Source organism: Vigna radiata, chromosome 2 (genome assembly GCF_000741045.1).
Source record: "Vigna radiata var. radiata cultivar VC1973A chromosome 2, Vradiata_ver6, whole genome shotgun sequence".
NCBI lineage: Eukaryota > Viridiplantae > Streptophyta > Magnoliopsida > Fabales > Fabaceae > Vigna > Vigna radiata.
This window is the reverse complement of record NC_028352.1, coordinates 23327471-23340781: the sequence shown is the minus strand read 5'-3', so window position 1 is coordinate 23340781 and position 13311 is coordinate 23327471. Positions and strand designations below refer to the sequence as shown.

Here is a 13311-nt window from a genome sequence, read left to right as displayed (position 1 = left end):
ATTAACATAAATTTATCAATAAACTTATGACAATCACTTATAAATTTCACTAAAATTTATTAACGACCGACGAAATTTTTTTTATTGATAATCTATTATTAAACTGAAATTAATAAGAAATTTTTGTTGGGTGCATAAATAACCTATCATATTACATGAAAAGCATGAAAATTAGTGGAAGATGTTGGGATATGGAAATGATTAATAAGCACGATCTCTTGATAAAGCCAAGTATGGGTGAAGTAAAACCAACCAATTAATAAAACTTGCAACACAGGAATAAAACTGTAACTTTTGACCAAAGAACACGCGTTTAATTTAGAATAATGGCATCATAATATATTTTTATATTGTTTTGATACATAATTAAAGAAGAGTAAAATAATTATAAAAAAATAATAAATAAAAGAAAATATTATTAAATAAATATAAAAATTTTATTTTGCGTGAAAAAATTATTTCTCCTTAATTTAAAACAATATGTTTGGAATCAAACATGACAGTCTAAAAGAGACAAAATAAAGGGTGAAAGCCGAAAGAGGAATCTTTTGATGAGTAAATGAAACAGTAGAAGATATATTGTAGATTTGACCAAGTCTTTCTGTAGTAAAATAGTTTTGTAACAGTAATGTACATAGAAGGAAACAAGGTAAGGTTCAGAAAACATTAAAGAATGTTTTTGAATCCCCACTTGCAACCCAACTTGTAATTCCTTCCATCCCTTCCAACCTCAACTTACATTTATATACTAATATATATTAATAACATAATGAGACAGAATAATAGCTATGCTATGCTAAACAACAACAACTTGACATGCATTGTCTCTCAAACAACTTCAGTTCATCCTTGCCAAGTTGCACTTCAGACCTTCATTCTATAACTTGTTAATATTATATGTTCCATTATACGTGCATGGCTATCATCACAAAACTCTTTTTTCATTTATTTAAAATTTTACATTTTTTTAGTATCATGTTTATATATCCTTTGGCTAATACGTACATGAGTACAGTTTGGGGCCGACAAGATTAATGATTTGCTTTCTACATGTTATCTACTATATATGAAATTTAAGGGTATTAGGAATTTTTATAAGGTAATTTGTTGTAAGAATTTTTTGAAAGAGAAAATAAAGTACAAGATATTTCTATGTCTAATATCTCTTCAAATTTTTTATAGTTATTATTAGAAATTAATATTTAAAAAAATATATTTTCTCAACTAAATTCATTTTTTTTTAAAAAATATTTATATTTTAAAAGATACACCTTGAAACAATTGTAATATTATACTTAAAAGCAACCTACACATCTTCATTAATTTAATTAAATCAGTCAAGTATATCAATAAATTTTATAATCAAATGTAGTATCCTTCCATTATAAGATTAAAGTACTTTACTATCAATTGTTTTTTTTTATTAATTTAATGAGACTTTTATAATCAAATATTGTAAATTTTCTATCCAAAGAAAGCATAAAAGAAGCTTCAGAGCAAGTTGTAAATTTCAAGAAGAAAAAAAAAGAAAGCAACTTGTAAATGGCCATGCCCACCGTTTCACACCGATTTCCACGCTTAACGTTCTCTTTCTTTCTTTTGGCAGATTATGCTAATTTACTTTTCAAAGATGACAAATATCATCTTATCTATGTTTCGGTAAAACTTTCGGCCGGTACTTAATTACCATAATTTAGGAAAATGTCCGGTGCCAGATAGATAAAGAAATAAAGATTGCATGATGACAATGTCAAAATATTTAAAATAAATTGTGTTAGAAAAAAAAAGGCTTGTATATCTACAGTTTCTTAAAATAACAATTATTTTTTCAATTATTATAAAGTCGTAATTACTATTTTTTTTAAAAATAAATATAAAAAATATGTTTATTTGTAAGAATTAAAAAAATAGTTTAGAATTGATAACAATTTAAAAATAATGAGGTTTAGTTGTTTTAATATTAAAAGAGTTTATATAAATAAGAAGTTTTATAAATAAATGTTATTAGTTTAAACCATATTATTTTTTTAAAAATTACCTTTTTAGAGTTTTTCTGTCTTTTATGTAAGAGTTCTCATTCTCGGATCTTATTGAAGATTTGAGTCCATAAGAGTGATTTTTGCGACAAGTTCTTCAATTTGAATCAACTAATTTCTTTGTATGAGTGAATTGTTGGTTTTTTATTATTTTTTTGAGCTCAATCTATTTTTTTCTTGTAGGTGAATTTTCTTTAGCATAAATCGTTTTAGTCTTTTATATGAGTTTTTATTGACCGGTAATCATAATTGTAAGTCTAGTCAGTATTGTGATGTCTCTGAATTAGATAGAGCATCTTGTAATGTTTATTCATGAGTAACCATCTTTTATTTGTTTGTCTATATATCTTTTTTTTTTCTCTTTTTACAATAATCATTTTATCAGTACGAGCATACGATGATATATGTTTAATCTTTTTCTCGAAAAGATAATGAGTTAGTTGTTTGAGTGATATGAAAATATATCTTCTTATATATTTTGAAATAGAATCATATAAGTTTGGGATATATACTAGTCTTATCTATAACCGTACTTATATAAAATATAATTTGGATAAACATTTTTTAGATATTTGTAATTAAATATTTTATTTTAGTCATTTTATAACTTAACATGCATTCTGCCCAAATATACGAGTAATGCAGTCAGTGTAACAGTGAGAAGTTTGAATATTTCGTCTTTAGCGTGGCACAAATATTCTCTGAGATTACATACTTATAAAAAAGAATAGATGAGAATTTTTAATTCTTTAAATTTCAAAAGCTTAAAAGATAAACGAGTAAAGATGAAATTAACTTAAAGTGACACATTTTCAAAAATACAAGTTAATTATAAAAAATTATCAATTAATATTTTAATAATTTAATAATTTATAATAATAGTAGTTTCAGTTCTCGAAGATTTTATGATTTTTATCTTGATTGTTAAAACATTAGTTACAGGCAAACAAAATTATTTATTATAAAAAAAAGTCAAAGATGAAAGCCAAAAATTTGAAAAGTTCATATGAACTAAAACACTATCTCTCTGTCTCTATTATATATACACTTTATTTGGTTTTAATTAACATTTTTTTATAAGTGTATTTTGTTGACTTTAAAAATGAAAGCATACTTTATTTCTTAAATCCATTGGTCGAGAAATAACTAAATTCAATAAGAAGCTATTTATTTTTATCGTTTTCGATAAGTCAAAACTATGTACAGTCTACATTAAATGAAAATAAATGCATTGTCCACTTAAAATAAAATCAAATTGCATGTGAGTTTAATTATATATAAAAAAATAGCTAAATTGAAATGGTTGGTAGTTGGTAGCCATTCGAAAGTAGAAAAATTCAAGGTTTGAGGCAAAGGTCAGAATGGTGGATTAGACGGCTTTAGAAAACACGTGAAGTACATATATGGCAGCAACTTGGTATTATTCTCTAAATCTAAACATCGTGTTAAACATTGATCCCTAGAAACTGTTAATACATTACACACTTTACCTCGTCACTTGTTCGTAAACTATATTCCCGCTAACTTTTCACTCACTTATTACACATCCATCGTCTTCTTTCCCACTTCCTATTCTAACATTGCACCGCCTTATACGGCCACTACTTATAATGCCAATGCTTTGCTTTAGATCAACCTTAGAATATCACAACCAACTATTCTCTATATGTAGATGCATGTATCTGCTCAATTATAGATATAAATAATGAATAATAATATCATAATACATTTTTATATTTATTTAATACAGAATATAAAGATAAAATAATTATAAAAATATAAAGTTTTGTATTTTTTTTAAGAAAAGAAAATAAAGAATAAAAAAAGATAGTATTAAATGAATGTAAAAAAAATTAAACGTATCGAAAACTATTTATTATGTATAATTGTCATTATATTTAATATATTTTTGCATTAAACCTTATCCTGACATGTGTATCAAAATGTGTTTTACTACCACTAAGGGTTCAAGAAGTCCTTTATAACACATTAGAAATAGGAAAAACCCAAACTTCGAGACAGTAAAAAGTTAAGAGTGTCCGATCCGTAATTGAGAAACAACTTTTAAATTAATTGAATTTATTAAGCAAAAGAAATAATTGAGTCTTTTATTATGTAATTTTAGAAAACAGAAATATATTGTTATTTTCTTGTTTCGAAAAAAATATGTATAAATGAAAAAAGTCTTTTTAACAATTCACAATTTTTTGATAAAGTCTATCATCGGTTTCAAATATTATTTTAAAATGAATTTAAACATACCAATAAAACAATAATATATGTTTTGTTGTAAAAAAATTATTAAAAATCATTGGTAAAATATCATTATCCTGTATAAATATAAGAAAAATAGCGTGGCGTAGGAGCTGAGGAATCCCCAGAATTGGTGTACCCGTGTCAGTTCAGCTCATACATGGAGAAAATATACCTAATAAACACGAAAAATAAACTACCTAAATAAAAGCATATAGAAAACAGATAATTTGATAATTAATAATTATTTACGGTGTTACAAATGAAAGAGAATATAGACATACACAAGAAAGAGAAGGGTAGGTAGAAATGAAGGATTAAAACGAAAAAATTAAAGAAAGCAAAGAAGAACTACATATGATCTGATCGTTCATATGAACATTAACATATATCATTATTATGCATATACATATCATACTGATTGATTCAGCCATTGCGGTCCGAAAAACCCTACTGATCTACCCATCCATGCATGATGCATATCAATTCCAAATACGGGCTTGAATCCCAGTTCCAACCCGAATATGAAACAAAAAACCGGAAGAAAATAAAAGAGAGAGGAAACGAATGATGGTGATCAACAGTTTGGTTGTTCAGAGATTGGAGTCCTATTTTCAGCGATCTGAGCCAGCGACTGCAAGTTGCAACGTACAATGGTGTCGACGAACACGCACGTTTCCTCCTTAGTGTTACCCTGCGGTACGTCCACCACATACGACTCGATAACAAGCGTCCCGTTCCCGCTAGCGTGAAGCGTCGTCACCGACCTGTAATTTCTCAGCCGGTGGTTCCCGCCTACCACGCTGAAGCTCATGACGTGGCGCTCGTCGTCCAGGATCTCCAGACGCTCGGTGCTCGACTCCGCGGGGAGCCCCGACACCACCCTCACCTCGCGGACGGCGCCCACACGAATGCCGTCGCCGGTGATGACGTGGCAGCTCTTCACGAAGTTCTTGTAGCCCTGCGGATGGTCGAAGCGCCGCACCACCGCCCACACGGCGGAGACGGGGGCGCTGATAGGTTGGACCACCACGGAGCAGCACTGGTTGGGCCCCGCCACGAGCGCGTGGTGCCGCGCCACCGCGTCGGGGAGAGAGGGGATGAGGAGACGACGGGCGACGGCGGGAGGCGGCGCTTGAGACTGTTTGGGGCAGTTTACGCCGTTGGCGATTGCGGCGGAAGAGATGGTGGCGGCGTCGGTTATAGGATTGAACCTTTGGAAGTGAAGGGAAGAAGGCATTGTAAGTGTTATTATTATTTAATTTATGATAATAATAATAATTAGAAAAGGTAAAAATATCTGGGTGGGTTTTTGTGGCAATGTGGTGAGTATGAGAATAAGGAAAGGATATATACGAGAGTGAGAGGGAAAGCGTTAATAATTTTGTAGTACAAGTTGCATTAGTTTTGTTGTTGAAATGAGTTTTCTTAGTTACTCTTTTCTTTCTTTGTTGCTTTTGGAGATTGGATTGGAAGTGAATGAGTAGAGAGAGAGAAAGAAGATTGTGGTTGTTGTTGTTATTGTCTCTGATTGATCTCTTACGCAGGCAAGTGGATCATCAACTTGCATTTCAATTCTATAATTTCGACTTGGCTTTTATCAATTATACCTTTTTCTTTATTTCAAACTCCATCCCTCTTTTTTTTATAAACAACTATCAATATTTAATTCAATACTTTTTTTCTCTTTATTTTATATCTTCTTCCAACTTAATGCCTTCTTTTAGACACAAATGATCTATAAATAAATTAATTAAGATAATAAATTAGTTAATATACTCACATTATTACTTCAAATAAACCACGTGCATTTTTATTTTTTTTTATTTTGACCATTCATGTATCTTCTTCTATTCATGTATATAATAACTTATTTTTATAATAATTAAATGGTTTTAGGAAGTTGTTCTCTATGTAAGAATGTGCGTGTCTATAAATATATCAATTATCCACTTATATTATATCCCATACTGATCGTTATGTAATAATATTTAATTTTTTAAATGCTTTACATCACCAAATATATTGCAATATCATGATAAATAAATATTATAATAATTTCAGGATATGAATATAAAATATATTAAAATTGATAAAAAATACAAATATTTATCTGAAAATAAATAATATTAGAAAAGTTTCATCAATAATTAATTTTAAAAAAATATAAATAAAGTAATTTAGCATGATTGAATTAGATTTATATTTTTACATCCAATAACGTTTGAGTTAAGTAATGAATCCTAATAAAATATTAATTGTACATTTATTTATTTACTTATTTTTATCATCATAATTTTCACACACAAAATTCTCTTCTAAATTCAATATAATTGCTACTATATGAATAAAATCTATAATAACATTAAGAATTAGACTTTAAATATAAGTCGACACTATGATATATAAAATTATGAAAATTGTGAAGTAAGAAGGAAGTTGAACTTGGATGGCGAAACTGTGAATATGTTGGAGGGAAAGGTACCAGCAACTATAAATTAAACCTTTTGGTTAGAAAAGTGATAAATCATGCATAATAATAATTGAAATATGCAGCTTTTAAATCCCTTTAGTTAAATATCTCCATTCTTGGATTCTTTTCAAACAGGTGTTTAGCAGGGAAGAAGGTTAAATACTAAAAATAAACAGATAAGCACCGTTTTTAAATTATAACAATGCATACATCAATTGACCAATGAATGTCCGTTGATGTATGCATCATAATATAATTATATTTAATAGCGATGGAATGAAATGGATAAACCTATTAAGTGATGGCATATAATCGGTTTTTCTAAAACAAAGGATTTTTTATTCCAATTGAAGTGCCTGAATCATTCGAATTTATCTACAACGTTAATTAACTATCTTATGAACTAATTAAGTTTGTAAATTAAGTTTGTAAACTCTTCTATAAATGTATACACAAGAAACAATTGAGATATTATTATAGAAGCACGTAACATGCACAACTGAAATCTAAATCTGCTTACGTCACCTAATAATCCATCCAATATACTAACTTTGCGTTTCATTGTAATCTCCAAAGTATTATTTTAATACACATTAGGTGCAAAAAAACAAAATTGGCCAATGATCATAGTTTGGGATTTTTTTTATAGTAAAGCTAACATATACACGGGGATGTATGTAAACAGTTTTAAGAAAATTTATTTGGATTTAATTTATTTAAAAAAATTAAAAAAATCTTTGTAAGTTTACTGGCATAAAACAAAATAGGTTTTTTTATACCAATTAAAAAAGTTTATTATAGTGATTTTTAATCGGTATAGAAAAATATATAAAATTTTTAGATTTTTCATATCGAAATCGGTAGAAAAGCTTTAATTTTTATACCAGTTAGAGTTCTTATTAGTATTTATTCAAATTTTGATTTATTCAAATAAGTTTTATTTATAAAATTATTAAAATGAACTAGAAAATTATGAGTAATATTTTTTTATAACCTTGATCTATATCAAGTAAATTATTAAACCAACCGCTTATACATAACAAGAGCGCTCTTTAATTATAAACTCTCATTGGAGGAATAAAATTGAATTGTTTACCTAGATATGCGCGCGCACACATATAGTTAAATATATTTTATTTATTATATAATTAAATATTTAACGTATATGTATTGAACATATTATTTAAATCATTAGTATTTTTCTTCTAAAGATAAGTGAGTGTACAATAGTAAATAAAGGTTGAGTTTTAGAAAAAAATACTTAAAATTATAACTACTATTTCCTTAAAATTTATTTTCTGTTAAATTTAATAGGAGTCAAACATGCAAAGCAGTATGAAGTGATCTGAGCCATTTCAAAACTGTGGATTTGTCCACAGTTTCATTCATATATTTTATTTGTTAAATAGTCTAACATTGCTTTTTAGTGTTCCAAACTATTCCTTCTCTCATCAACTTTCATCATTTTTTATAACACTTATAGTTTGTGATTAACCCATTTTAAATATTTTTAAAACATAAATTTAATCAAATTAATAAAATAATAACACATATTTTATTATCAAAAAATTATTAAATATAATTTTTAAAATATCAATATCTTAATAATTAACCTTCATCCATTCGTTCTCCTTTTACCTTTCAGCATTAAAATAAAAGCACAAGGGAAAAACAATAAAATAACCTCCCATCATAACACCTACTACTTTCATCTTTATACAAAAAATATATTTGTCTGTTGAAATTAATTATATAAAAACATCTTAATTAGTTTTTCAAAGGATCGCATTTTATTATTCTAATATTTTTTAACAAGTGTATTTAGTACATTAATTAATATCACTTGTCTTTTTTTTTTTAATAATTAATACCACTTGATATATTCAAGTTTTTTAGACTGCTGCTAACTACTGTGTGGGATATTTTATACTCGTTCAATGCAGGCCTGGAGAGGGTGCATTTTGTAACAAATTAAGAGTTATTTTTTCTTCTTTTTCCATAAATCAAACTTAAATGATTATTTCTGACTATAATTTACCTAGTTAAAATATTTTGACCAATTCTTCTGTGGAAGTTTTGACAAACATCTATTTATAAATGAATAAATAATTTTCTATGGGTCTCGAATTTTACAAGAAAAAAAAACATGTGTAAAGATAAAATTTAATTACGTTATTAACTTAATACAAATTAATTTTTCTCTATCTTTATCTATTTTTGTATCTATAATTTCACAAGAATGATTAATTTTATAATTTAATTGATAAAATCCATTATTGTTATAAAAATAATCTGGTCACCTTTTGTGACACGTGGCTAGTAAATTAAATGAGTGTTATATACTGCACCAACTGAAAAAAAAAATTTCTATTTTAGAATCTTTGTATCATCCAAGCATTCGTAATTGAAAAAGAACTAAATCTTTTGCTGTGAATTTTCAAATATTTTGGAGTTTTTTCTGTATTATTATTAAAAAATATATTATTCCAAAACAAATGACAATGCTATTTTACAATTTTTTTGATATTTATTTTCTTGAATTATTTATACCGACATAAGACTAGTCAAGGTATGATCATATTTAAGGAATCTTATTTTAATACTATATAACTATTCTCTGGCTAAGTTAATTGATTAGTCGACAAAATATAATACAACATAACTATAAGTTATAAAAACAAATAACAATAACAATTTATTATTATTATTATTACTATTATTATTAAATGAGTCGGATTGTGTTGCTAATCCAATTCACCAACTTGTCTTGACATGCTGGTGTGGTTCGTAGAAGCTTCTTGTACAACGAATAATGGATTATAAAATATATTGTTAAATGCATCATAGAATTCTTTTTTCTGACAGATTAAAGTGTGAATTTGAATTTTTGAAGAGTTCATGAATTATATTTTTTTGATGTTTTTCTCATGTTCCTAATCTTGTGGCCAAAATTTATTTATTTTTTTTCCAAATTTCAGACCTTAATTTTTATCTCTTTCACAGACAAATCTTATCCAATAAAAGTTAGTAAGTTTTAGATCAAATTTATACTGTCATAATTGAATTTACAATACGTATATTTTTAATTAATATTTCTTTATTCTTTTTCTTATAATATTTTATATCACCAATTGATATTTCTGATCATTTTGTTAATTGATAATATTTGCTTTCTCAATTGTGCCGTCCTTTGATATGAATTCTTTTTATTTGTTTTTCCTTTCAGCTACTGTAGGAAGTAGAAGCGATTTTCAAATTACAAAAATTATCTTAAATCAAATTTGATTTATTGATTTGAATAATAAACTAATGTTTTCGAAATTAGTTTATATGATTATTGGCAAATAATTGCTTTAAATTGAATCTGGCGTATATATTATCAGATTCCTGAGTATGATATTGGCTTAAAACGATTAAATTGAATAGTAATAAATATGATTGATAAAATAATATTTTCGATGTAAAATGAAATAGAATGAATAAAGTATAAGTCAGAAATTTAATATGGAATTTTATAAAAATTGTGATTTTTTATTGTTTTGGTACGAGGTTGAGTGATGAAGTGAGTTAGATTGGAGGAGTTTGATTGAGTATTATAGTAAATCGGACAAAATGTGTTGAAGACTAATTGTGATATTTTGAAGTGTCAAGGATCATTTGAAGAAGATATTTCGATGTTTGAGTTAGTAGATGACCATTTTGTTATGAGAAGATGTAGATTATATGCATGGTGATCTAAAATCATACCTGACATCTTTATACAGTAATTAAGTTGGACTTTTATTTTTTGCTTAATAATGATCCAATTACACCTTAATCTGGAGTTAAATAGTCAATGGATAATCATTAGGAGGTTGATCATGAGTAACCTTGATCATATGAATTGATTTGGACTTGTCCTCCTCAACCATTTCCCTGAGTATGTCATCTTCAATCATCTCTGCTTGCACAAGCTGTAATTGAAGCAAGGAGCAGTTTTGATGCTCCTCTCGCTTCTTCAAACTTATCTATCACTTCCCACGTTCAAACAGTTCTTGTTCCCCATTAAGCAACATAATTTCTCTACCTTTTTCCCATTTGAACACCATCTCAAATAATTTTGAACAAATCAGGGAGGTTATAATTGCATAGGCCTTTTGAAAACATCATCAAAGAAATCAAACCATACACTTCAAGTTTTGAATTTGACTTACAAAGGGTGGCATGACGTACTTTATCTCTGTTTTCACAGAGCCACATTTGTAGCAATAAGTTCCAGTTTCTTCATTCAATACGTAGTCATGTTGACAAGTATGATTAGGTTCTTCAGAATTCTCAACAAAATTGACAGCATCTGAACTCCGATGTGATAGTTAAACCGATCAGATCATCCTTAGAATGCAAGATAAAAAACCAGAATATACAGAGACAAATCAAGGAAGGAGTAAATTTTATCGCAATATCTTAAGTATCATTGTTGATGTTTTCTTACTAGAAACAAAATTTCATCTCAATAACATGTGTTGACATTTAATGAAAACTTTTATTACACAAATTAGAAGGTGAATTTCAGCTATGATTATAGCACAACATGAATAGTACTTGTTCAGAAACTGCATTTCAGTTTTATCTGTTAAAACATTCAAAAGGGAATCAATGGTTATAACTTACTTCTTCAATTTGATATGATGCCATTACCATTTCCATCTCTCTCCACAGCATATATCTATCTCAAAGATTTCTTCATCTTCGTCTCTTTCAGGTGTTTCTGCTTCCTTCTTTTTCTCCGACCAGCTGATTTCTTTCCACAATTCCATTACACTAGCTTCTTCTTTTGTTGGAGTTCTATTAATATCCTTTAAGTAAGAATAAATCATTTCCTCGTAGGTACTTGCATTTAAACTTCTATCGTTTCTTTTGTTGAAGTTTAAATTGAAATTCAAGTAGCCAAACATTTGCTTTAGATTATCTATTCTAAAATACAAAAACAAAATAATCATTATGGATTGCACAATCGAAAATGAAATATTTGAAATATAAATTTTATATTCTAAATTTAAAATGTCTTGGGATTGTATATTTTTAAATTCAAAACGAAAGGAGGATAAAATAAGAATTTTCATTTATGTGGAGGTGCAAGAAAAAATTATGGATGTGTAAAAATAAGTTTTTGGATTAGTGTCTTAACCCAATAACTTATTTAGCATATAAAGGGAAACAATTTTAAGATATATCTAGAATTAATATAACGGATGATGAACATTGGATAAAGAATAGATGTAATGTAAAGCAACGGTATCTATACAAATTTCATGGATCATGAAAAAGATCGAGGATGTTGTTTTTAATAAATTACTTAGATCATTAGATATAATGAATTATTTAGCTAGATTTAAAATAAAAATAATTCATAACATATAACATATAACATATTACTTAATGGTGTTGGTGACTTTGACCTGTGATGCAAGAAATGATGCCTTTAGACACCTCATTTAAACAGACGGTGACCTAACAAATAATCTGACTTTAAGATAAGGATATAACATCGTATTATAAAAAAAAAATAACAATTGATTTTAAAGACAAAATAATTGATGATTAGTGGTTAATTTAGATATTAATATATAAATAGAAAATTATTGATTTCATTATTATAAATAAAAGTTTATGATTTGTTTCTGAATTAAACTCGATATTAATCATTCAAAGAATTAATTTCTAAATTGACAAAATTTTGTTCAAACAAAAATATGCTTCTTCTTTTAGTGCCAAAAAAAACCCCAAACCTTTACTCACTCCCTTTATTCCTCTCAACTATTTCTCTTTCCTCTCTTTCACTCCAACATTTTCTCTGTCATCCCTACGGTTGCCCCAATTGAAAAAAAAAAATCAGAAACTCTTATCTAACCCTAATTCACCTTCCTCACTTATCCAATTTGTTTCTCTCTCGTCTCCATACTCTCCTTCAGCCACACATAACAACCCGCGACATCGTAATTTGTTGCTCTTGCTCTGTTCATTCATTTTGAGGATGTGTTATATATTTTCCCTTATTAAATTTCATTTTTAAATTAAATCATGTAAATAAAACCTTCATAAATCAACTAAATTTTCATACATCATTTACACATCTACACCGCATTTCATTATATTTTTAAAGAACAAGATATTTCCCTCTATTATCCTTTTTCCTTTACACAAATTTTTCCTTTATCTTTTGGTATGGTATACATTATGTAAGATTACAACCTAGAATTGAAAGAATTGTACTCCTAGAAATCTCTTCTATACATATTTCTTTAATTTCCTTATGTCCCTTTTTTATCACTGAATTAACTTCTGCAAGCGTTTAGAATAAACTTTTGGCAAGGGTTTCTGATTTGTTTTTTCAATTGAGGCAATAAGGATGACAGAAAAAATGTTGGAGTGACAGATGAAAGAGAAAGGGTTGAGAGAAATGAGGAAGGTGAGAAAGGGTTTGGGGGTTTCTTTTTTTTTTTTAGTTTTGAGAATGAAAATTATTTAAATATCCTTGACCTTAAAACTTAGAATCCATGATAAATGAGG

General features: G+C 27.5%; 1 protein-coding gene across 1 annotated transcript; it reads right to left on the bottom strand.

Moving 5' to 3' along the window:
• Positions 1-4645: 4645 nt before the first annotated feature.
• Positions 4646-5800, bottom strand: LOC106755722 (abscisic acid receptor PYL4). The gene has a single exon (XM_014637932.2). It carries the CDS (start codon positions 5527-5529, stop codon positions 4867-4869), a length of 663 nt encoding a protein of 220 aa, XP_014493418.1. The 5' UTR covers positions 5530-5800; the 3' UTR covers positions 4646-4866.
• Positions 5801-13311: the final 7511 nt, after the last annotated feature.